Source organism: Amphibalanus amphitrite, unplaced genomic scaffold (assembly GCF_019059575.1).
Source record: "Amphibalanus amphitrite isolate SeventyFive unplaced genomic scaffold, NRLGWU_Aamphi_draft 000282F_arrow, whole genome shotgun sequence".
NCBI classification, from domain to species: Eukaryota; Metazoa; Arthropoda; class Thecostraca; order Balanomorpha; family Balanidae; genus Amphibalanus; species Amphibalanus amphitrite.
This window is the reverse complement of record NW_024881777.1, coordinates 272,342-299,114: the sequence shown is the minus strand read 5'-3', so window position 1 is coordinate 299,114 and position 26,773 is coordinate 272,342. Positions and strand designations below refer to the sequence as shown.

The following is a 26,773-nucleotide window of genomic DNA, read 5'->3' as shown; positions in this document are numbered from 1 at the left end:
ATGTCGGGTGCCCATCAGAGCCGGGCACCGCAGGAGGACATGCTTGGGCTGTCCGCCTCCTCTCAGCAGACGGGTAGAGTGCGGCTCTGCATTGTCGGTCGTCGCACTGGTTGCACCCCGACAGCCAGGAGGGCGCCAACCCGACTCTGTGGCGCCATTGGGAGGAGCTTGTCCAGTGGCCGGCGCGGAGCTGGTGGATGTCCACCGCCGCTGGCCGGTCGCCGCCGGCAACGGTAGGCGGGAGTCGATCCCAGTCAGCTGGTGGAACTAGCCGGCTGGCCAGGCCCCGACACGGTGCGAGCCCTCGCCACTCTGGCGGCGGCCCAGTGGGCCTTCTGGACGTCTATAAGGATTGTTTTTAGTCGAGTATGTTTGCCTTCTTGGCGATGGTGTCGGCCCTCTCGTTGCCTTCCAACTTGCATTGTGAGGGCATCCACTGTAGGTAGACCAACAGGCCTCCAGCTGTCAGTCCCCAGAGGGCTCTCCAGATGTCCACTCCGAGCGAGGAGTGCTGGGCGGCCCAGCCACCTCGGATGGCGACGAGGGCGGACTGCGAGTCGGTGCAGGCTACGATGGTGTCTTCGGCGTGCGGCGGGTTCTCCAGCAGCTAGGAGAGAGCAGCTCGGAGGGCGACCATCTCAGCTCGGAAGCTGGAGCACAGGTAACCTGCCGGGGCGCGGATCGAGTGCTCTTCCCCGTTCGGCCAAACGATTAGTGCCCACGGCGCCTCCGTCATATTCTGTAGCTCGTTAGTTACAGTATGCTCTTCGCCCTTGGCACATTTCTTGGCTTTTCCATTAATAATGTTCACAGCTGGCCTAGAAATGGTGACCTGCCAGTTTCCTGAGATATCCAAAGTAGAAGTTCCTGTAATAACAGGCCACCACCGGCACAGATGTTTGTCCCAGCTACTTATACTCCAATCAGTCCTATGCATTTTGCTTCTGCTCCACCGCTATTTTTCCGTCCGTTCTTCGCAGACTGGCGTATTCTTGAGCTTCCCGATCCCGATGCAAGTTTTGCGGTAACATTTAAGAGCGGCAACCTTCATCGTTTAACATTGATGCGAAGGGTACGAATTCCATCATTTCATCGAGCATTCTTCCGAGATGATTTGATCCAGACCATAATGAACTAAAACCCCATACGACACACTGGATAAACTTCATTGTTTGATTGAATAAGCTTACTTCTTTTGGATGTCGTGGCGTATCACTGCCATGGGTATGGCATTATTTAGCGCGGCGTAGCTTCGAACTGCGATGGCGAGTTGTTCTTTTCACATTAACTGCTGTCAAGTTAAGTCTTTGTAGCTCCTTTCAGTGAGTCTTTTTTTTCTCCAGAATAAAATAAGGCACTAGGCATTATAGGAAGTATGCTGAGACTGGCGCCGTCGATAGCGTCCTGTTTTTCTTCTTGCTGTGTGAGTCTCACAGGAGTCAGTGTTTGCAAAAGTAAACTTGCAAATCTGATTGTCCTCAGCGTTATCTCTTATCTCGATTGATGGTTTCGTCTGTGAACATTTTTTCCTTTTAGTTATACGGGAGGCTAAAAAGTTGCCTTTTTGCTAGAAATTATGTTTCGTTTCACATTTTTCTTGCCCTGACTCTGGCTTGAAACCCGGAATGACATCTTCGCACCACACGTTTTCTGATCCGGTCGTGATGAGGTAGTGATCGATAATATTCTTTCCTTTTTTGACCATTTTTTTCGAGCTATTTCTTACTTATTTTTACTGCTTCTTGTGGCCCTATATAATGTATCGTTATTTCTCAAAACCCTTTTCAAAACCAACGTAAATGACTAGTTCCGACAAATTAGCAACGACAACCAACAATGCAACCAAGATTACTAGAACATAAGGTTGGACAAATTGTGACGTCACTGGTGCTTGGAATATTTTTCCTAGTATCCCACTAGGCAGTTCTAGTTGAAACTAAATTTGAAGGGAGGGCAATCCATTGCCAAGTATCTGATTTTAAGAAAATAATTGTGGGAAATTTAAAGTAAGGCACCATGGACTTGTTTTCAATTGGGAACAGATGATATAAAAAGAAAAATAAATGTTTTACGATACTACTAAATCAGATAATTTGATACAAATTCATAGACGTATAAATAAACTGGACTGGCAATTCGAAGGGACCTCCCATGGAAGATAGTGGCGCCGACAAAGCGGCGCCAAAAATCTGTGCTGTGAAACGTTGTAAAGCAAATAAATTTGTAATCATTTTAAAATGGATGATCGGATCGAGGTGATGGTGGTGCCGTTTGACGTGCCATTTCTGGAGGCAGGTGATGGTATAGGTCCCGGGTCACTCTCTGTCACGTGGCGCGTGTGACTTGCCAACAAACACATTGAGAGCAAAAACCTTTTATCGAAGCTTTAAGCCAATCCAAGGGAGGTCCAGGTGCCAAATTTGTAGGTCACATGTCCCGGCACCAAACCACTGACATATAAAATAATCGGCACCGAGAGATACATATTGCACATGCTCGGAGCGAAAAACATGTTTTGATGAGGCATTCTCCGATGTCCGAAAACTTTGACATAAGCACCTAAAGCTCGGCACAATGACACAAGGACACAACATGGACAAACGCTTGAAGGCGTTGTACGAATAGGTGCATGCTGGGGTGCACTGTCCACATGCTTCGCACGTGGAAACCTTTTGATATTACACTTCGTGCTACGCGTACGTGCGGAACGATATATTTATATTTCCGAAGCTAAGCATCGTAGCGACACGTGCAAGGTGGCGTTGGAAAAGTTTCACCGAGGCGTATCAGAAGCACGCCCTAAAATTCCGAATTTGAGGCAACGTAGTCAAGGTCAGATAAAATTGACCGGAAAAGGTCAATTAAACCCTCGCCGTTTGGCCACTGATTGAGCTAGAGCCTCGCATAAAAAGAACGTGTCGCCCGTGACGAGAGCAAGCCGATGATACCCAATTTTAAGGTCCTAGCTCATCGGTTGACCTGCCAGGTCAGGTCAATGACCCAAAAGTCGGGAAATCGGGACCTGTTAGAACGTCGTAAAGTGTAGCTGCTGTGAGGTTTTTCGCGGTGCTGATCACGAATATCATGTTAGTTTTGATCAAAAATGATGTTTTCATGCATTTAGGCCAGGTCAGGTCAGGTCAGGTGAAGGTCACCCAGCAGGGGTCCAGCCGGGTATTCATTGTAGGTGTCAACCGCCACTGACAGCTTCGTAACATGTTACGAAGGCACCAAAACTACTTCGAAGTTGTTGAAAGAACTGCTAAATTCGAAACCAGCTCCAAAAACTAGCTTAGTAACATGTAAAACTCGAAAAAGTGAACCGAGGTCATCAAAGGTCAATAACCTGACCCGACCTTCAGGCGACCTTGACACCCACAATAATGCATCGGACCAATATCATTTCACATGTTTAAATGTTTGAAACCACAAAATCACTGCAATCGTGCGGTTAATGTGAGCTGACATACGCAGAATCGCGATTCCGGCCAAGTATGGTCTCGAGGAATAAGTTACAGGTCAAAGGTGAATTTGGTCAGCGTCAGATTTTAGGGTACATTTAAAATTAATTACCTCAGGGTACTGAAAGTTTTGTCGCGATCGGCGACTTTTTACGCGAGTTAGGTATTCGCCAAAAACGAAAGGGAGGGAGGGTCCGGTCGACCCCCCCCCCCTCCCCCTATAAATGCGTGGGTTAAGAATTTGACCTCGGGCCAAAGTCACAGAAAAGGTCATGTTGGATGCCATTCGATTTGTATTGCTGAGCTGAACACATTATTGGTCGTTTCAGCTCTCAAGCATATTTCTATCTAAAGTAATGTACCTATTGTCAAAAAATGTTGGAGACGTTTCTTGACCTGAAATGACCTCAGGGGCATAAATGGGTCATAGAAGATTTTTTTCGGTTTAGTATGTCATGTTCACCTGTGTTTCTTGATGTTTGAGGGGTGTTTTAAGCCAAAAGAAAAGCAATTCAATTTGTTCCCTTTGATTTACGTATAATGGAGAGGTCACAAAATTGACTTGACCTTAGGTCACACATATTCAAATTCTGAGGGAAACAAATTGTTGGTACTGATTCCCCCATGCAATAGGTACCCTGAGTTTCAAGCTACTGGAATGTATAATGTAGGAATGACTGAATCACAAAGTTCTTAGATACATGGTGGCACTTTACTTTGCCTGGTGACCTGACCATAAGTGACCTGGGCCGGGGTCAGACATTTTTGCACACGTTACGAATTTGATGTATCGTTAGCTTTACTAAGTATGGATTTTATCATTAACGACCATGATTAAATTATTATCATAAGTTATTTTCACAACATAATATTCATAAGTTTCATTTCTTTGTTGCTGACGAAATTAGCTGACGATCGTTTGTTGAAGGTGCAACGTCTTCAATTTCGGTTGCTAGGGACGCTCGGTTGCTAGGAATGGCGTCATCAGTAGCAAAATGCCGATGCCAGATGAAGATTTGGTGGGGGCTGAATGCAACCAACATTCAAAAGCAAGAAAATGCGCGCTGCATTGAAAGAACGGCTGCATTTGTGAAGTATATACCTCCAGCGTGAACAAATGGCTAACTGAACGAGAAAACGTGTTCTCATTTATATACATTTATTTCTTATTTATTTTGAATTCAACAAAAAAATGTAATCCGACAGGTAGATAAAAGTATGGGCTGTCCTATATCCAAATTTGTAAATATTCTGACACCCTTTTCATTGTAAAAAGATGGATAAAAGTGCACTTATTTTTGGGCCTCCAATGCTGATTTCCTCGGATCAGCGCACAGTCCATATATAGAGAAGTCTGTGTAATAGGTTATACCAAATTTGGCGGCGCTGCGCGCCGATTTGTTACACGCGCACACACACACACATACGCACGCTCAAAACTGGGAAGTGTGGCAAAAAAAACACCCCTACCCAAGGCTATAGAACTCCAGGTAAGGACACCAGCCGTTTGACCTTGAACGCCGCCGGCCGGCCGATGACGTCATTGGAGGCAAGCCGGCTCGGCGGACGCATCGAGCGAGCGTATAACGGAGGAGCGTTGGACGTTGCGGGAGCCGGGGAGAGATTTTAACGTTTGCATACCACCATTGTTATGTTGATTGATCTAGACTGCATTCTTATAAAGCTCGACGCATCTTAGGCCTGGATGGTGCGTACATTCGTAGAACGGTCCGACGTCCGTGGTCGAAGCTGTCTACTCTACATGTAACAAAAGACGCTAAGACCGGTGCAATAACGGCGACCCGATCCCGTCCCTGGCGATTCTAGGACTCGTTAGGACCCAGGCCGAGTCTGACCCGTCTATTTTTAGGGAAATGGGGTGGGTGAATTGACAACCGAGTACCGATGGTTAGAATTGATCCCGTCGTCGAGCGATGGTTGATTGACAGACAACACATGTTGTAGTGGGCGGATAAGCATCAGGGATAATGCCTGAACGTAGGCAAGCATAATTGGTCAGCCATATTGTTTAGGAATATAAAATCGAATATTCCTTTCGCAATCGCCAGCGATGATCGCCAATCCACCAATCGCCAATCCACCATCCTCAGTCAAAATCATCGGATGTAGTTTTGAGTGCTCCGATGTTTTTAATTGATTCTGCGTTGTGCTAACGATTTACATTGTAAGATTTGCATGGATACATTCTTAAAGGTGCGAGGAATAAGTTGGTATTAAAAGGTTACGGAAATAATTTGTTACCTGAACGTAATTTCATCCATAAAATCACGTAAAAATGTAACTTTTCGCAATTTATAAGAATCGAGCCAACCTCAAGATTTCTGAAAGTGCGCTTGAATTTTCGTTGGGTTTCACGTGAGGTCCTTTTACCCAAGCATCCACAAAAATGATTGACCCACAAAGCTACCGAGTTCGGATCGGTTTATTCAGCATGCGATGCAAACGTTCACCCCAAGAGAAGGCCCAAAGTTCCTCGAACGATGAACTGGCCTTGGGCCTCGCACTGGTTCTAACTCTCCTTATTATAGGAGGGGTGGAGCCTAATCCCGGACCGAAGAGAACAGTCAATGTATCGACCCAAAGCGAAGAAGTCATCTGCCTCACACGAAATGAATTAAAGCTGATGGTAGCCGAAGCTGTAGAAGTTGCTCTGCAAAAAAAAGCAACTGAATTTGGAGAAGCACTCGCCTCTGATCTACATGACGCGCTCCGGGCTGTAGATGACGAACTGGGCAGGTATGCCACAAGAATCAAGAATCTTGAGGCATGGAAAAATGATAATGAAACAGATTGGAAAATGCAAACAAATGGATGTCAAGTACAAGACCAAGCCACATCGGAAGTAACTAAAATCGGGTACATACCAGCACTGCAAACACAACAGAGGAAAAATAACGTGACACAAAATGAGACGGGCAAAGAGGTAACCGGTACCCTGCAAGACAAGGTGAAAGGACAGCAGCAAACAGTTGGAGAAATACAAGAAAAAGAAGCCAAAGATATCCATTCGGAAAGATATGAAGAAGAGGGCTGGACAAGGGTAACTCGCAAAAGGAAGCAAAACAAATGGAGGAAATATGGGGGCATTCTCATTGGTGGACAAAATGTGACCAGAATTAAAGCCGCAGCCATGGATGAATTTCACTTCGATCGAAATGTGTCATTCGTCAACACCACTTCGGATAACTTCAAATACTCGTTAAGTAATATAACGGGTAGATCAAAAGCCGAAAACATCGAAGTAGTTATTCACCTAGGTGCCGATGACGCCCTAATACATGACGCAGATGGCATTCTGAAGAAATTGACGGACTTGGTGAAATATGCAACCCAAATTGGTAACGTGGAAACTGTCTCGGTTTGCTCTTTGGAAGAAAGGAGAGATGCTGGACGCTGGACCTGTCGTCTACCAGATCATTAATAAAGTGAACTCTCAACTGGCTCAATTCTGCACCTCAACAGGATCTACGTTCATTGATCTCAGACCCCGACTTGAAGAAACGAGACATGCGGGGATCAACAGAACAGGTATTCTGTACACCTTCGAAGGGGCACGCAACGCAGCGCAACATATCCTCGGACAGGTGCCAGGTTTTTTAGATTGAATGAGTCATTTTGTTCTGACGGCGATCTATCGAAGAACAACTCCGTTCAATCTCTCTATAGAAGTTGGCCGAATTTTCTAACAACCAATGCTAACGGTCTTTGTGCGAACACAAAACAATCAGAACTTTCAATTCTATTGAACACATACAATATTGATGTGTGCTTGATCACAGAAACTCACCTGGATGTAAAGGTATCTGATTGTCAAATATTTCAAGAAGGATATCAGTTAATACGCAAAGATAGAAACCTACGAGCTGTGAATAGGAGTAAAGGTGGCGGTATAGTATTGTACTTGAGAGAAGGCGTCCGTTACACCGTGCCCAATTTTGAAGTGCCTGAGGAACTGGAGATATGCTGGTGCGTTTTGAGACCGTCACAGGCAGAAAGCATTATCGTAGCTGGTCTCTACATTCCGCCTGACACAAGTGCACCAAGACGTCTTGCCATAACAGATCATGTCATTGAAAAGATTGATCATTTGCGATCACGCAGGCCCAAAGCAAAAACTGTTCTTTTGGGAGATTTCAATAGTGTGTTCGATGTCCATTCACTAGCACAGCAATTGAACCTAAAGCAAATCGTTACGGAACCTACCAGAGGTGCGTCAATTCTTGACATGATTTTAACTGATTGTGAAGCAGAGAGCACGCCTACCATTATTCCAGCCATTGGTACATCGGACCATGAAACGGTTGTCTGGATCGGTAGCGCACAAAACAAGAAATTTCACCAATATCGCACCGCAAGACCGATGAGAGCCTCGAACATCAGACAGTTTGGCCAATGGATATGTGAACAAGACTGGAATGACATTACCAGCTTTACTGATGTAGATCAAGCAGCCGAGGTGCTTGAAAATAAACTGAAAATTGCCTACGAAACATTCTTCCCGCAGGTTGCGTATAAATGCAGAAGAAATGATCCTCCGTGGATGACGAAGAGGATTAAAGAACTATTGATCCTACGTAACAGGGCACACAGCCGCCAGCAAACCAATCGCCTCAAACAGCTACGTGAGAAAGTACGATCTGAGATTTGTTCTGCGAAGACCCAATGGTACAGAAAGCGGATGGGTCAAGTCTCATCGGGCAAAAAGGCATCATGGTACAGAGAAGTGTCCAAATTAACTAATCGGCAGCCGAAGTCATGGGACTTCAAAACCACAGATGAAGCAACTTGTGATTCCGCAGCTGAGCTAATAAATAGACACTTTGCCCAAGTCTGTACGACCTATGAGGGACTGCAAGTGGACAAACTCCCGTGTTACCGGCGAATGACATTCCTTTCGATATCCAGCCATGGCAAGTGGCACTGCATCTTTCACGGATCAGAGAAAATATGGCTGTCTCCACTGGTCAATTACCTGCAAGGTTGATTAAGGAATTCTTTTTTTTTATTCCTCGTCCTCCACACGGGATATGTTTTCCCATTTATGGGAGGGCTCCTGCTCCTCCTCAGGGCTACGGTGCAAGGCGGGAGCCCACCCCACCCCCCAGTGACACAGTTAGGGACGCCAGTCCGGAAGCCGGGCGGCACCGGGGATCGAACCCGGGTCCTCCCGACCACAGAACTGACGCCTTACCAACTGCGCCACTGGAGCCGCCCACTGGAGCCCCAGCTAATTCTCAATAGAATTAGCAACTCCATTAGCGTATATATTCAACTGCTCGTTAAAAAGCTCCCAGGTGCCCTCGGTTTGGAAACGGGCTACAATCACACCGGTACCCAAGAAAGACAAGCCGCGCTCGCCATGAGATTTGCGTCCCATCAGCCTCACACCCACATTTATGAAGGTTTTTGAAAGATTTATGGTACCGCTCATTCTCCACGACATAAGTCCAAAGATCGACATCCGTCAGTACGGCAACGTAAAGGGAGCATCGACTGCCCACTACCTGGTCAGACTACTGCACAACCTATTCACGCAGCTGGACAAGTCGGACAAAATATTTTCCATGATAATGTATGATTTCAGAAAAGGTTTTGATCTAATAGATCACACTACAGTCATACAGAAGCTCCTGAACATGGGACTCCGATCTGCCTACGCACATTGGCTCTGCTCCTTCCTTCAGGACCGACACCAACGAGTGAAGATGCCGGATGGCAGCATTAGCACGTGGAGCCCCATAACCTGTGGGGCGCCACAAGGAACCCTAGTGGGACCAGTAGCCTTCCTGGCTATGATAAACGATGCCGCCGTCCAAGAAGAAAGGAGGCTTAAATATGTAGATGATTTAACAGTCTTCCAAGCATGCTCTGTGAATCAATTTAATGAAGAATGCACCCTACAGCAAGTAACGGATAAATTGTCGGAATGGGCCAACACGAACAAGATGGTGCTGAATACAGAAAAATGTCAGATTCTTCACTTCTACACAGCCAAAAAGCCTATTATCTTACCGGATATAGACCTTAATGGCAGCAGTATACCAACAACTGACCACGCAAGATTACTTGGGATCACGATATCCGGTGACATGTCCTGGCAGAAACATGTTGATGACATTGTGTCCAAGGGATCCCGAGCCCTCTACATGCTTGATGCTGCATGTAATGAAGAGGTTTCGGCCGCCACAAGAGCAGTTGGTTAAGGTATATACCACATACATAAGGCCACTGCTCGAGTACTGCGCCCCTGTATTCCACGCCGGACTAACTGTTCAACAGGCTCAGAAAATAGAAAAGGTACAAAAACGGGCCGTCAAAATAATCGCCGGATACGATGAAAGCTACCAGGACATCTTACAACGCCTTAACCTGGAAACACTCGCTAATAGAAGACAGACTTTATGTTTAAGACTCGGTAAACAGATGCTCAAGTCGATAGCACATCAAGACTTATTCCCGAAATCGAGAGGCTCGATATCCGGCAGAGAAACGAGAAGTTCTAACACTCTTGAAACGTTTTGCTGTGGTACTCGCCTGAGGAGGTCATGCATTCCACATATGACCTCGCTCATTAACCTGGATATCATGTCGTCCAGATAGAATATGGCCTGTACGCTACTGTTATCGTAATTGCGCCAATGTAGTTGCATTTGTTTATTTGCAGTGCCTCAAAACTGCTGTACTGTTATCACATGCGCTATATGGGCAAATGCTCGCAGCCATGAACTAAATACACCGTATCTCTCCCCCCCCCCCATGAGCATTATTTCATGTTCGTGCTTTATGTGGGTTAAACAAAACATTAGAATGTACCTATTAATTTCTACCAAGGAAGTACTTACATAGGTGCATAGGCACCTGCTTAAAACGAAGGCGGCGGAGAACAAAACCAGGCCGACAGGGTACGCGACTACTGAACTTTGACCCCGCCCGTGCGCCAGAGACGCCCTGTGTCGTCGCGCGGTTGTTGAAAGGATGCGCCGAGCGCCGGATGGACGGTCAGATGCTGTTTGATGTGTGGAAGGGGGAGGGGGAGATACACCTGCCGCAACTACGAGTCTTGTCCATGGGACGGGTTAGAATGTTGACGCTAAGCCTCTGGTGGTGTTCATGGCGGTAGGGCGGGGTGAGGGGAGGCAAGGTGATACGATACGGGATGCTGAGTTTATTTTCGTGTCCTTCTGCACACAGAAGGACTAAGGGATGTTTGATGTTTCACGCTGGCAATTGGTTAATTGGAGAATGGAGATGATCAGGAAGTGCAACGATAGTCCGATTGGTAGGACTCATTCTGGTATGGTGGAGATAATTGTGTTATGTGTGATTGACGAGGTGATGGGCTGCATTCAAGGTGAAGTAAAATAACAGGTCTTTTGATAAAATGGTTTCATGTGTTGGGCAAAAACTTGGAACACACAGCACAGACGTTGTTCAATGAAAGAGAATCGGGGTATGCCTCGAGTCCAACAACGATTGGTGTTTGCCTTGTCGATCGTCGTCCACCATGTGCGGACAGGAGCGGGTACTGTAATAAAAAAGAAACCAGCCCACAGATGTTATTTGTTTAGGATAAATAGTACTAACTCAGTAAAGCTTATCAATTTTCACATCAGAATTCGAAACGGGAAACAGCGAAACGATCGGTAGGTACTGTGACGCTAAACAAGCAATGGCCTGCTTTTCTCCCCCTGAGAATATCTCAAAGCTACAAAGCTGCATGAGGATTCATTTGATGCTAAAGAAGCGTTCCCGAAAATATGAATCATCTGGGTGCCTCCGGTTACCCGCCGAAATTGAATGAACAGTGCCGAATTTGGTTCTTACTGCTGCTAAATAGCGTGCGCTACCTCTAAACTTATGCTGGCGCAGCCGATTCTACTCGCGCTATCGCCGAAAATGGAGCGTTTTGCCGCTGTGCCGAAATTGAATGCTTTACCGCCGACTGCCTAACCTGCGCCGAGATATTATGTGATTCTTGTACATAATTTTGCGGTATGTCTACACACATTCCGTTAGTTCTAAAATGGACGATTACGCACCGAATTTAACTGACAAAAGGTGTAGACAATATCAAGCATTGGGATACATATAAAATTAACACACTGAATAAGAACATTGCACCTAGTGTGACCACTCATTATGTCCCAGAGGTTATCCCATGTCATGAAAGGTCCGCAGCAGTTTTTTTTATAAATAATTTTTGATAGATTCAAGCTAGAGCGATAAAAACACCTCAGCTGTGTTCAGCTCGACGATACGCATCGACTGCTATGCAGCATGACCTTTCCCGGTCAGGTCATGACCTTGACCTGAGGTCAAATTCTCAAAATTATCCTTCATAAGGTCAACCTTTAGTTTGTTCGACGTGTCTCGACGACAGAAACGCAATGCTGGCAAACGTAATGTCGAGACTCCCTTGAGTCAAAAGTTATTGCAGGAAAACATGGTTCGTAAAAAGGCTATTTTTAGAGTCTTTTGCCCTCTGAAGGCTAAACCGTTGACCTGAGGTCAAATCTGAGCGCAGCTTGCAGAAACACCTTTAAAAGGGCTATCGAATGCGCTTTTCTGCGGCGCTATAGCTCTATTGGTTTCCGAGTTATGTGCCGCTGCTTCGAAAACGGAAAAATGTTGAAACAGGCAACATTTTACCTTTGATGACCTCTGGTGACCTTACATTCGACCTGACCTAAAAAATGACCGTTTTGTTTTCGTCCTGTTTTTGACGATCTTTCGAATGCCGCTTATCGCGTGTCACTACGCGGCCCAGGAGCCGAGTTAGACGAGGGAGTGTGCCCCCCCCCCCCTCCCCAGCAGGACACGGAAAACTCAGACCACCAGCACGGCACGGGTTAAAAGTCGTAGATGGGCACCGCTACCCTAGCAAAAGATATTAGCAAAAAGGTGACCTCCATTTACTGGTGCAGTCCTCCTTCTCCCGGTGATGCCCCCTCCTTTTTCTGGAAGCGTCTCACTTCTGCTGGTATGCCTCACTTCCCGGGGGCGCCCAACCTCTGCTTGGATCGCCTAATCCATTATGGAGAGACCCACTTTGCTTAAGTCGCCTCATTTCTTCCTTCTAAGAACGACCAATTTGCTGTAGGCGGCCCACTTATCTGGGACGCCCATCTTCTGCTAGAAGTGCCCCTCTTCTTCCTGATGCGTCCCACTTCTACTACGAGTGCACCTTTTCTGTTAGGGCGCCCTTTTGCTGCTGAGGAGTCTTTTCTACTGTGAATAGGGCGGCCCTCTCCTGTTTGGCGACCCCAAATTCTGCTGGAGGCGCCCCACTTCTGCCCAACTTTTGGCGGGGTGCCCCTCTCTTGCAGGGGGCACTTCTCTTTTGCTGGAGACGCCACTCTTGTGGGGGCGCCCTTCCACTGCGGGGACGTCTCTCTTCTGCCAGAGGCACCCCTTTTCTTCTTATGGGGCTCCTGTTTTTTTTTCTGGGGCGAGGCGACCCTCTGCTGCTCGGAACGGGGCACACCTCTCCTTTTACTGGGGCACCGCCACTCTGCTGGGGTTGCCCTTCCGCTGTCGTCAGGGGCGCCCCTCTTGGTAGAATATACTCCTTTTCTTTTTGTAATGGGGCGCCCCTCTTCTACCGGGGGCGCCCATCTGCTGCTGGGGCGTCTGTCCTCTGCCGGATATTGTCAATGGGGCGCCCATATCCTGTTTGGCGGGCCCAACCTCTGCTGGAGGCTGCCTATTTCTGATTAACTTTTGCTGTGGCGCCTCTCTTCTGCTGGGGCGCCCCTCTTCTGCTTGGGGCGCCCGTCTCCTACTGGAGACCCCTCTCTTCTGCTGGGGCGCCCCTCTTCTGCCAGTGGCACCCATTTTCTTATTATGGGCTCCTTTTTTGCTGGGGCGCCCAGCTGCTGTCAGGGCGCCCCACTTCTCGGAATGGGGGCGCCTCTCTCCTTTTGCTGGGGCGTCGCTCCTCTTCAGGGGGACACGTCTCCTGCTAAGGGTGCCCTTCCGCTGCCAGGGGCGCCCCTCTTGAACAGAAGGTATTTTATATTCTTGTAACGAGACGCCCTCTTTCTGCTGGGGGCGCCCATCTGCTCCTGGGGCGACTCTCATCTGCTGGGAATAGGCAATTGGGCGTTACTCTCCTGCTTGGTGAGCCCAACTTCTGCTGGAGGCGCCCTATTTCTGCTGAACCTTTGCTGTGTCGCCGCTCTTCTGCTCGGGCGCCCTCTCTGCCGCGGGATATGGGCGCCTTTTTCGGATGGCGGGGGGGGGGGGGGCGGCCGCCCCCGTCGCCCCCCCCCCCTGGATCCGCGCTTGCCCCCCCACTCAAAAATCCGTGGCGACGCCCCTGCACGTTTCACCTAAATTATCCCGAATGAAGTTGTGATATAATAGTCGTCATATTGGCGGCAATGTAAGTCTGCACGTGTTTTACAATAAAAAAGTAAATCAAGAAGTAAATATCGATATTCGTGATAAAGTAATAAGGTGGTAATCCTGGTAATATTTATAGTCACCGTGGTGGTAATAAGCACAGTGTATAATTATAAATACAGTGGCGGCAAATGCGCTTGGTCACGTGACCAAATCTGCACGTGCGGTTGTGGCGAGGGCACTTCCCGAAACTCTGGTGCCAACGGCCTCGCGGCGCCCATAGAGAATACATGGGACCTTTTCTTTTCAGACCTATCGTGTCTACCAAGCCATTTAGTGCAAGGATACGACTGGTTTGAGATTCAGTCGTCTTTTGGCTATAAGTCGGCATAAGAAACGTATTTTTATCGGCAAAATTCGCTAAGTACCAGGTGGTTTTCCGATACCCTGCACGCCTCCTAACCCCCGGCGGCCGACCGGAGTAGTCAGTAGCGCTCCACTCACGACTTTTGGCGATAGCTCAAAACAACTTACAGCTAGAGGGCTGCTATTTGGCACACCTTATCTTTGCTTCCATACGCATCTTTGGAAACCAATTGCATTTCCGTTTCAGGTCAGATCACTGACTTATGACGTCACACGTGAACCTCTGCAATAGTCCCAAAAATACCGAAACTTTGCAATGCCCTCGGTGCCAGAGGAGCTGTCACAGCGAGATGATACTTACAGGACCTAGTATCCTCTAGAAGTCTCAAAACTTGTATATCTCGGATTTCTCCTAGAGGTCACATGAGGTCAGGCCGATCGCGTGACGTCACCATTACAAGTCAATGGGGAAAATATGGAAACTGTTATTTTGACGCCGAGAATGATCTAAACCTAGCTCAAGCACATGTAATCGCAATCTCATGCACTTCTTGCAATGTCCAATGCTTCACTTTTGCATCTTTAACCTAGCGAGACGTCATTTATGACGTCACAAAGGTCACAAGTTTTTTTCATAAATAACTCCTGATGAAATTGAACTGGCAAGTCGGAATAGTCGCCAATGGACTCGGGAAGACCTACCGAATCGAATGATATACGATATAACCTCCTCCGACCAACTTCGTGACCTGAGTGCCTCTGACCTGACTTTGACCCGATGTGAACACCTTATGTTGACCCCACCCAAACAAAAGTGTATGTACCATTTGACGCACCGGAGCATGACAAACATGGCGGTACTAAAATCGCGACTCTGCGCCGTTTTTTGGCAAAGTTATTTCTCAAAACCCGAAATCGTATTTTGGCCCTCGGGGCACTTGACCTGACCCTCAGAGGCCACCAGTTGACCTGAGACTTTTAAACCGTGCATCAATCGCTGCGTCCCCGGTCCCGTAACGGCACACATGCTTGTTTTTCCCACGAGGCTAGCTCAATTAGGGCGAGGGAGTCGTACCCGCCCACTCTCGCGGCCGGGGCATAGGTATGTAAAAAACTAATAAGTCTGGTGATGATTGATGCAATAATCTTACAGATAATGATTGATGAAGGTACGGTATAAGTTATTAAAGATATGTGAAAGAAATTTGCAGCCCTCAGTAGCCTTGATATATGCATTAAGAGTTGTAGAAGTATAAAACAACTGTAAGCTGCAGGCTCAGCTCTTCAGTTTCTACCTATGCCTGCAAACACAATAAAATCAATGGAAGAGTAATAATAGTTTAATTGTATTTTATTGATGCTATTCAAGTTTTAATGGTAACTATGTCAACGATGATTCAATACTATTTGCACGGAATAATTTACCACCGCACGTCTAAATATTTAGTATCTAAAATAATGCAGTAAAATAAGCTGCGCCACATCTGTCGACAGAATCTGGTGCCAACTCAAGGTCAAACGGAAAATGTGGTCACGTGACCAATGTCCGGCAGCTGTATGTAATAAGGTTCGAAACCTAAGTTACGGTTTGCTGTTTAGTGCTAGGAAGAAGTTTTGCTGCAAATTTAGGAAATAATTCGACCCATTATGTGATATTTTCGTTATTATTTAGCATGTGAAGTTGGTGATATGGTGAAATGTGCTGCGACATGGTGAAATGTGCTGCGTACCTTTGTCGCTCAGGATATGCGCCCACAAAGAAGGAGAAAGCTAACGGCACTGTTCTGCAAACTCTATCCGTCTTCAGTTTTCCCAAAGACAATGAATTACGGGCAGAATGGGTGTCTGCATTACGACGAAGGGATACAAATTGGAACCCCGACCATTGTGGAATATGCGAACTTCATTTCCAAGAAGACGATTTCTACCAGGAAACCCGCAGGAAGAGCGAACGGAAGAGGAAGTGTTTGAAGAAAGGAGCCATTCCATCCATCTTTAACCAATCGTGAGTACTTACATTCATATACGAAAACAAGCTGATGATCTTAACATTGCTTACTGAACATGAACTAAATTGAGTCGACAATGTCTTACCCTCGCACAGGCAAGTCATTACTCATAACACGATCAGGCAGGGGGTGTTACGACCCCCTGGCGTTTCGAAACGGAAGGTAGTAGAGCTTCGAAGGAAAATCGAGCGTGTGCACCTCGACGAGTACTACACGATGGTATCCAATATTTTACCCTAGGTCAACATCCGACCTAGTTATGGCAGTTCAAAAATCAAATTTTCGCGAAATCGGCACTTTTCAACTTTGCAAGCCGATTTTAAGAAAACTATGAAACATTTCGACATGAAACCTTCACCAACGTGTTCCCATGCAATTCTAGGTTTGGTACGGTGTCTTTTAAGCCTTTAGCTTGGACATTTAGCGCCCACAATGCTAAAGTCACGCGCCGTCACCCTGATGACACCATAGCAATTGCCAAATCTTATCCCGATCCGCCATACCGTTCGGAAGCTATCGCAAAAAAAACTCTGGGGAGGGGTCATCCCCCTGCCTGTGTGAGAGTTAATCGAAAAGGGCTCGTCACGCCCGACACGCGTGTTTTTTCGCGACATTCTAGCTCCATGAGGAACGAAATGACGAGGGTTTCGCACCACCCCAATTTCCCTCGCTAGATGACGCTAGTGACTTGCGCCGGAAAGCTAGGCTGCGCCGCATGACGGTTAAACATATCGCTAGATGGCAGCAACGCCGTACGCCGTAAAGTTAGGCTGCGCCGCATGACTGTTCTCTACATGGCCTTTAACCCGCACCCCGTAGGGCTACCGGCGGACCCTACTACCCGTAGGGGGGGGGGCGTTTCGGCCCCCCTAAGATCTCGGAAATTTACCGGCCGATTTTCAAAATTCAAACGGGGTTCGATAGCCCCACTCGGGAACTACCTTGTAACCAAATTTCATTGACCTAGGTCAAACCGATGACGTCACAGGTCAGGTCAAAGGTCGGATTTTCACCGTTCACAGGCATTTCAAGAAATGTGTTGTGAAAGCGAGTAAATTGGTAATTTATTGAAAACCATCGATAGTGCATTGTTCGTCAAACACATACTTTGCTATCTGAGGTCACTGATACCAGGTCAGGTCACAGCGAGGTCAGGTCACCGGGGGTCACAATATGGAAGTGTCGTGTGATGCATGATTTATGGTCCATTTTACATGACAAATGCGATTATGTAGGTTAGGCAGCCTTTGGGGCCAGCCTAGGTCACGTTTTGGTAAAGGTCAGGTCAAGGTCAGGTCAAATAAGGTCAAATTTCAAAGTTGATATTTTTGCACAAAATGGGTATCGATTCGATGCAGCTCGTCACGGGGAGTCTAATGGTGGTCTTTGTTTTGCTGTACCAGGTCTAGAATTGCCAAAAATTGGGTTTGAAAATTTGACGTCATCATTTTTGAACAGTTTTTTTACGCTATAACTTGGCCAAAAAACGAGGCATCGATCTGAAATTTGATATGTAGATAGAAGACGGTAGTTGCTATCACATATATTCCGTTTTTTTTCGAAACTCAAAAACTTATTGGATTTTTTGGCTAATATAAAAAAATGCTTTTTTGATTTTTGGGGGTCAAAACTCAAAAATTTCAAAAATTCGAGACAGCAGTTTTGTAGTTCTGTCAATTCTACATCTTTTTTGTTTTGATCATTTTTCTGTATCTTTAAAGCTGTAGGCCTGACAGGTCTTCTCGCGAAGGTCTTTTTTTCGGTCGAAAATGACAGAACATGACGTCATTCTGACGTCATTTGTGGCCAACCTATCATAGCCTCTGGAAAATGTTTTGGTCACAATGTGTAAAATTGATGCCCGGAGGGGTCCTGAAAGTTTGGTGGCGATATCTCCAGCCGGTTAGGAGATATTGACGGAAAAGGACAGGGGGGCCGTTTCGCCCCCCCCCCTACGGGGCGCGGGAGCAATGGACATGGCCTATGAAAAGAGACACATATGTGACTAATGGAAACGCTAAGATGACTGGCTTGAAGCGATTCTTACCATGCAACATGATAGCGATAATGTTGAAATTGCAAAATTATTGGTACCTAACGCTCGAGTCCCTCCACGAGGCCACAAGGCCTATGACCGGTGCAGTGGTGAGAGCCCGGTTCAAGCCCCGGCGCCGGGCGGCCACGTTTAGCTCCAGCGCGTGATGGCGTGCGCACCCGTGACAGGGGCCGCACAGAGCCAGGTGGCGCAAATGAGCGGAGGGGACCGTGTCAGATAGAAGGCACATCGTTCGAACTAAATTCTGCCATAGAACTGGAATTGCGCGATCGGGTGGTGGGGTCGGGGTCAGCACAAGCTATGCTTATTGCGGGACCTGATCTCGCAAATCCACCCATTCAAACATTCGGACAAAATTTATTTAAAAATAAAAATAAATAAACAATATAAAAATGGAGGCAAAAAGTAAAATAACCTATAATAGATTTTCCCATGATTTTTTTTTAATATGATGTAACAGACGCATAAGCCTGAGATAATATTTTCTAAGAGCAGCACATATTTTTTTTTTTTTAAAGAAAGTAAAATGAAAAATAATGTAAATTACAGGTCAGTGGCCAATGAATAATGATACCCGCTAGTTGATAATTCATTCACAATGTTGCCTGACATTCATTTTTTATCTGTTACAGTACATCATCGCACGATGCTGTTCTACGAACAACGGTGCTGGCAACCGCCTCAGCGAGGCGCCAAGCAGAGGAGCAGCAGATTGAGCAGCTATGCGCCGACATGCTGGAGGCTGAGAGCTTCTCCACTCTCGAGGATATGTACGACAAACTGGAGAAAGAAAAGCTGCCCACCGGATTTATCATACTGAGGATGACTACATCAGACGAGCGTTGTGACGTTCTCAGTGTAAGACTGGAAGAGCTGGATGAGACACTGGGACTTTCTATGATCATCAGAAACCTGACCATTTACGAAGACTTGCAGTTCCGAATGCACCTAGCGGGTGCAGAACTACCTGTCAACCACGCCGCGGGACTGACGGCCAGACCCGGACATTTTGAGCGAACATCCGAGGTGCTCAATGTTCTGGCTCGCCTGAAGTCACTCGACATCAGTGCCACCTATATGATGACTTCTGCAGCCAACCACCTAGACCGGGCAGCAGAAAGTGGCAGCAATGGAGAGTCCACGGTCTGTCAGTTTGCGGCGGAGCAACTGCGCCTAGCAACAGCGCCTGCAAACAGACGGCGCTATAGTCAGGCGCTGCTGAGTTTGGCTGTGGTTTGGGACAGAACGAGCCCAAATCTGTATGAAGATATGTGCCGCTCCGATGTCCTACTCCTCCCACACCGGAAAACCCTCCGGCGACTCATCTCTGCGCTCAGCGTGCGGGAAGGCATCGACATCGGCACCGTGACATATCTCAAGATGAGAATTGCCGAACTAAGCGACAGAGAACGCATCGTGAACTTGTCTATGGACGAAGTGTACGTCGCACGCTCAGTGGAACTAGCGGGAGGGCGCGTGTACGGCGAAAGTGGCGACGGTGTCGCCAGCACCATCTTCTGCACTATGATATCGTCAGTAGCCGGGAGATACGAGGATATGGTCTCGATGTCTCCGGTGTGTAGCATAAGCACAAGTGACATTCGCACCATCTTCTTCACGGTGTTGAAAACCTTGACAGAGATAGGGTTTGTCGTCATCTCCTGCACGACGGATAATCACCGCACGAACCAGGGGTTCCATAACTCCCTGGGAGAAGACGGATGCCACCCGGAGTATATAACGAACCCCTTCAACCCCAGCGCAAGAGTGTACACCATGTATGACAGTGTACATCTATACAAGAACTTCTTCAATCTCTTGAATAGGAAGACTCTTATGTGCAACCTCCCACAGTCTGAGACAACAGTGACAGCCGAGTACAAGCACCTACAACAGCTATACAAGATGGAGATGGGAGAAGAGGCGAAGATGGCCTATCGCCTGACAGACCGAGTGCTGAACCCGACAAGTATCGAACGTGTAAACGTTCAGTTGGCCGTGGCGGCAACGCATGAGTCAACCGTAGCAGCCCTCAGGTTCTACAGCCAGAAGGAGGAGTATCGTGACTTTGGACAGACGGCTGATTTCCTGGAGATGCTGAGGAAGTGGTTCAGCGTTGTCAATGTCAAGACAGCTTTCACACATGTGCGCCTGAATGACCCTCTCAGAGCCCCGCCCAGGAAAGAGGAGAGCCTTGGGCTGGACTACCTCACTGCCTTTGGAACAATGCTCCAAGTCTGGCAGGACAGGAAGGGCGGGGCCAAGATGTCCACCGACACATCACAAGCCGCCATCTACACTTGCAGAGGTCTGGTCGGCGTATCCCACTACATGCTGGAGGAGCACAGTGACTTGGTCCACTACGTTCTGCTCGGAAAGTTTCAATCCGACAAGATTGAGGGCCGCTTCGGCTACCTTAGGAAGTTGGCCGGCGGCAACTTCTGGGCGAGCGTACGACAGTTCTTTGAAGGCGAAGCCGTCATCAGGGTTAAGGGCCTCGTCTGGCTATCCGGTTACAGTCTTGGCACTGTAGCTTCAGTCATGGAAGAGGCCCGTCAGCAGCGCCATCGCGACGACGCCGAGGTGGTCGAACTCGAAACTCTAGTCGAGCACGCTTCGTGTGCGGAGCAGGAACCGTTGTCGGAGGGAGCAGAACAAGCCATCGCCCACGTGGCCGGCTACCTAGCCCGATCAGTCATGAGGACGAAACATTGTTATGCCTGTCACGCGATTCTGGTCAACAAGGAACCGGGCGAGCTGAAAGAGATTTCCCTGGATACAGAAGGCGGACACCAGACAGTTGACGCCCCTGGTCTGGATGAAGCTGTGAGAACATTCACAAGTCTCTTGAACCGGGGAAGGCTGCTGTGTCCGTCAGAGCTGGCTGTCAACCTATCAGTGAACATATGCCACGTGTACAGGTAATTTTACATTTCAGCTGTTAGATGTAACTACCAAATTTTCCGTGGGTTTAATTATGGACTAGTTTTGCTTTAACCCGCGCCCGGCTGGGGGTCCTGGATTTCCACGCCCTGCTGGGGGGGGAGGGGGGTGTTTGAACACCCCCCCTTGTAACTCGGCTCCTGGGCTACGTAGCGATACGCGGAAGGCGGCGTTCGAAAGAGCGTCAAAAATAATGACGAAATCACTTCGGTCAATTTTTTGGTCAGGTCAAAGGTCAGGTCACCAGAGGTCATTGAAGGCAAAATTTCGCCGATTTCCAGGTCGAATGTCGAAAATTTCCAAGAAGCCAATGCATAACTCGAGAACCAATAAAGTTACAGCGCCGCGGAAAAGAGCATTCGATAGCCCTATTAAAGCCCTTTCTGAGCAATTCTCTCAGATTTGACCTAACGTCAACGGTTTTGCCTGCAGGGGGCAAAAATTGCAAAAATAGCAGATTTTTTCGGAAACAGTTTTTCTGCAATAACTTTTGACTCAAGCCTTGTACGAGCTTACTTTTACCGGCATTGTGTTCCTCTCGTCAAGACGCATCGAATGAACTATAAGTTGACCTTGAAATGTCAACTTGAAAATTTGACCTCAGGTCAAGGTCATGACCTGACCGGAAAGGGTCATGTTGCATATCAGTCGATCCGTATCGTCAAGCTGAACACATCAAAGGCGTTTTCATCGCTCTAGCATGCCTCTGTCAAAAGTTATTTGCGAAAAACTGTTAGATACCATTCGTGACCTAAGATGACCTCAGGGCATAAACAAGGGTCACTGACACCATTTTCATGTTCAGTGTGTCTGAACCACTTGTAATTCGGTGTTTGGGAGTGTTTATAATGTCTTTTGTCCAAAAGAGGCGCATTTCAATTTTCTCCCATTGACTTATAATGGGGAGGTCGCAAAATTGACCTGACCTTAGGTCATCGATATCAAAATTCTGAGATATACATTTTGTACATGCTATTGCTCTTAGCAATCGCTGAAAGTTTCAAAGCGATCGGTCACTCGGTGTAGCTATGACAGACATTGAAACTGTTTATGAGGTGAGGTCACTTCAAGTGACCTGGTGACCTGACCTTGAATGACCTTGGTCTGAAATTTTCACAACATGTGTAGAATTGATGTACAATAAGGTGTACCAAAAACGGCGGCGCTCCGCGCCGCCGTTTTTGAGATATTCGCGAAAAACCACAAGGGGGGTGTTCAAACACCCCCCCCCCCCAGCAGGGCGCGGGTTAAGTTAGGAAACATCAAGTTTGTGATATTCAGTGACTTTAGCCCGTGCACCCTACACTCACTATATGGTGGTGTTTCTCCGTTCGCAGGTGGCTGATGCAGAATGAGACTTCTCGACGTGCTCTCCTTGGCTGCTCCCAACCGCGTTCAGCATTCCAGCGAGTCATGACCACCATAGGTCAACAGGACAGCAGCCTGACCAGCCTCCGATGCGCGAGCGGTCATGCCTTCCTGGAAGTTTATGGCCGGATGGCAAGCGCACTGTTCAATGTGTTCACCTCGAACTACGCTACTGAGATGAACAGTGCTATCCATTCAAGCAAGAAAAGAACGACAAGTCCAGTGAACACGCGAGATCGAAGTAAAAGATAAGGAAACTCAGCAGTGCGAAGAAGTAGTGCGAAGAAGTTAGCAGTGAGCTGAACTCAGTCCTCATTTCGGCGCCCTTTTAGGTATTGAAGATGTGTTGTAAATCTGACTTGTTAGGGATGATGCTTAGAGTTATGTATCATTTATTATATCCAATGTTGTGTAGCAAATGCGAATAACGACCTTTCCGTCTCATCTTGACCGGACGGGACCCATGCTGTCGCTCGCATTAGAATGTCTTGTCTTGTGTTATGTGTATTGTCATGGCATGTCTTGCGTTATATGGTGTACTGCGTGCGAATAGTGTATTTGGTCTGTCAAACATATGTATATTGAATAGTATGTATAATATCGGTACTTACCAGAGGCTGCGATTGTGATGGCAATCGCTTGGTAACTACCATGTTGTCTTGGGACGCAGTAATATGTAATGATGCAACATGTACTCGTAGGTACTTGAAATGCAGTGGCATGTGACATATACGACACGAATTATTGTTGGTCTGTTTTATCGCCAGCTGGCGCGTCGATACAATTATGAAGTGTGGTATGACTTAGGCAATTCGACAACGGACTGCATGCAAAATTGCAGTCCAATCGTAAGGTTAGTTTCTGAATACAGCAAAGGAGTGCACACGTGCGCACGTACATCGACACCTCACGTTCTTTTTGCACACTACACCTTTTTACGGCCAATTTAGGCGGCACTGCACGAAATTCAGAAGTTGTGCAGACAATTTCAGTTGTTCGGCTTTAGTGTGTTCATATATTGAATCGGTACACGATTTTCATCACTGCCTATTTCGGCGTAGCGCCAGCATAAATAACACCAGTGCAAACGTTTCTAACCACACACTACGGAATCTAAATGCACTGTTTCTAAAATTGGATTCACTGTATCTGAATATTACGCGCTATGTCTGAATAGCCTGCACTCTGCCGAACTATCGATGCACTTTGCCGTACTGTCGAAATTGGTCACACTATTACCGAATTATATGCGCTATGTCTATAATTGGCCGTAAAGTGGTGTACTAGGTAGGGATGGTTTAGTATGTGACTGCATACCGAATTTCAGTCAAATCCGTCGGCTAGTTTCTGAGATATAGAAAAAATGGATGCACTTGCAATTGCATCGACACCTCACATTTTTATTGCGGCGCTAGTATGGACGGTTCAGTATGTGACTGCATATCGAAATTCAGCCAAATCCATCGTCTAGTTTCTGAGATAAAAATAGTGTGAGCACGGTGCACGTGCGCACGTGCATCGACACCTCTCATTTTTATTGCGGCGCTAGTATGGACGGTTCAGTATGTGACTGCATGCCGAATTTCAGTCAATCCGTCGGCTAGTTTCTGAGATACAGCAAAGGGTGCGCACGTGCATATGTATGTACCTCGTATTTTTCTTGCGCACCAGTATTGACGGTTCAGCATGTGACTGCATGCCAAATTTCAGCCAAATCCGTCGGCTAGTTTATGAGATATAGAAAAGGGGTGCGCACGTGCGCACGTGCAGCATTACACCATTTTGGGAGTATGGGTCAGTGATGGTTACATAGTATCTGCTTACATGCCAAATTGGAAGGAAATCGGCCCAGCCGTTCCAGAGATATCACTACACCAACTTCGTAAACACCCCGCACGCGCCACGTGCAGGCTCTCATCCAACACACCCCACTGCTGCAACGCAAGGTTCCCAGCAATTTTAATGAATGGAGCTACCGAAGAGTGAAAAAATGGATGTCGTAAGTGCTATGGTTCCCGAGCAATTAGCGTTAACTTTTAGGACCGTTGTGGTCATGTGCCGATTTTCTGTGTCCAGTCCATGTTTACAGAGGTCTATGATGATGGATATATTCAGCAGGCCTACAACTATTTTTTTTTCAAGGTTTTATTTACATAATTCACATAAAAACGCCGGCAAAAATAAGCATACAACATTGTTGTGCTCACCATCCGCGACCCGCCTGGCCAGGCCGGGACGGTGTCAATCTGTGACATACGAGGGGCGTTCAAAAAGTTCTCGGCCTGACCATGAAGGAGCAGAGATACGACGTCGACTTATTATACCAAAAATGTTCATTTAGTCAAATAACCAGCGTTAAGACAAAAACATTTCGCGCAGCGCTTCGCGAGAGGCCCCAAGGTCTCCGTAGCCAAGTGGGTTTTGGACCCATCTGGCACGTCCAAGACGGCTGCTTTTGTCTCCTTGCTGTCAGCGAAGTTGCCACTGCTAAGCAATTTCTTTATGTTGGGGAAGGGTGCAAGCAACCAGAGGGTGCAAGGTACGGAGAAAAAAGTGGCTGTGACAACAACTCGAAGACACAGCTTACTGCTTCGCTGATCGTCACCCTGCTCATGTGTGCTGGTGCGTGGTCCTGGATCAGGCGCACACTTTTAGTCAGCTTCCCTAGTCTCTCCTCGATATCTGCTGCTCGCTACTGTTATCGAAGGGAGGTGTAGTATTCATCATTAATTGAGCGCCTCTGTTTTAGAAAGTTGAAGAGCAGAGTCCCGTCAGCACCCCCAAATGCAACCACTGTCATCTTGCCGACTGACTTAAACACGTCGCACACATTTGGTTGCCTTTACTCAGTGTGCTTCCACTTGCGCAACTCGGTCACACCCTTAGGGTCAACGTGACACCCACAATCCCTCCTCGGTAACAAGTAGTTCAATGACCTTTTTTGGATCTTCGATATAGGGGCCAACATTTTCGCGTTACGCCTCCTTTCGAGTTTGCCTTTCCTCTGGAGCCAGCAAACGGGGATGCATCTTGCAGAGATCTTAAACATACTAATACGCTGTTGAAGAATGGCTTTGAGGAACCTGATAGACACCTCTGCTTCTGCTGCGTTGTTCCATACCAGGACATTTGTCATTTTTCACAAAGAAGTGCTTATTTTTCATATTTTCTTTCGAGTCAATGCTGCTGATGGTTGGCCACTGCGGGGGTGACCATTAATAATCTGTTGACCAAAGTTGAACAGAGATGCCCACTTTTTGACGCTACTGTAAGAAAGACAAACCTCAACATGTGTTGGCACTAGCTTTTCGTGAATAACGTTTGGTGCATTTTTTCTGCAATACATGAACCAAATCACTGTTCTCTTCTGGGCGTCGCCCATTCTGACCGGGAATGGCAAACTATGTTACGTTTAATTAGCAGCCTGAACCAATCACAGGGCAGATTGGTTAATGGCTGCCCCATTAACCATGATGGTTCCCCTGATTTGCTTTTTTTGGGGGGGCATGGCCCTGATGCCGCCCCCCCGCCTTTCTGCTACCGCCACTGCATGATTATACCATTATAATTGCATGTCTGTCTGTCTGTCTGTCATTGCAGCAACCAAAGAACAGGAATTTGGATTCATCCATTCATAGACCTCTGTACAACGGTGTACAGAGGTCTATGATCCATTTTTTGCACGAATGTGTCCCACTTTCACCTACGAATGACTAATGAGGTTGCAAGAGCAGCCTCAAAAGCACAGTTGCACCCTGGCGCCACCAGCGCCACCTATCGCCCACCGCGCCAGACTTCCACAATAGACGGTGGTACCGCCCTGGTGGCCACCACTAGAACTGCCGTTATGCCAATCGATTGCCCGTGAGGCGGCCGTGGCGGCGGCGGCGGCGGCGACGCCAACTGACGGGGTGCGGGCGGCTGGCGCGGCGGCGGCCGGTGGTGTTGCAGCGCGTGCAGTAACGTCAGTGACGCAGTGACGCGGTAACTCGGTGACCCTGTGAACGGCCGCGCCATGCGCCCGTAAGTGGGCGGCCGCCCAACGGCATGACGTCCCGCTGGGTGGTCATAGCGTTCCTCAGTTTGCTGCTCAGAAAGAGGTGAGCACTGCCTGCCTTGTGATACGCGGGCCTGCCCCTTCTCCCTGCCTTGTGACACGGGCCTGCTCCTTCTCCAAGTTATAGTGCCCCTGCCCCTTCTCCAAG

At 47.5% G+C, this 26,773-nt stretch overlaps 2 protein-coding genes across 2 annotated transcripts in view; both read left to right on the top strand.

Annotated features, from left to right (window-relative positions):
• LOC122387327 lies at nt 1-23,313 on the top strand. The gene is made up of 5 exons (XM_043377436.1): nt 1-78; nt 443-661; nt 981-1,024; nt 18,890-21,178; nt 22,538-23,313. The coding sequence occupies exons 1-5, from the start codon at nt 1-3 to the stop codon at nt 22,818-22,820; spliced, it is 2,913 nt and encodes a 970-aa protein (XP_043233371.1). The 3' UTR covers nt 22,821-23,313.
• Nucleotides 23,314-26,458: 3,145 nt separating this feature from the next.
• LOC122387331 (gamma-aminobutyric acid receptor subunit beta-like) overlaps nt 26,459-26,773 on the top strand; it is a 130,710-nt gene continuing 130,395 nt past the window's right edge. Inside the window, exon 1 of the mRNA XM_043377441.1 lies at nt 26,459-26,668. Coding sequence (XP_043233376.1) covers nt 26,616-26,668 — 53 coding nt within the window. The 5' untranslated portion in view covers nt 26,459-26,615. The remainder of the gene's footprint in view (nt 26,669-26,773) is intronic.

Excerpts from the sequence above, each read along its gene's own strand:
- LOC122387327 (XM_043377436.1), top strand. The coding sequence starts at position 1 with ATGTCGGGTGCCCATCAGAGCCGGGCACCGCAGGAGGACATGCTTGGG. Across the intron at positions 79-442 it reads CCTCTCAGCAGACGGGTAGA|GTAGACCAACAGGCCTCCAG; the intron begins GTGCGGCTCTGC and ends CATCCACTGTAG. Across the intron at positions 21,179-22,537 it reads AACATATGCCACGTGTACAG|GTGGCTGATGCAGAATGAGA; the intron begins GTAATTTTACAT and ends CTCCGTTCGCAG.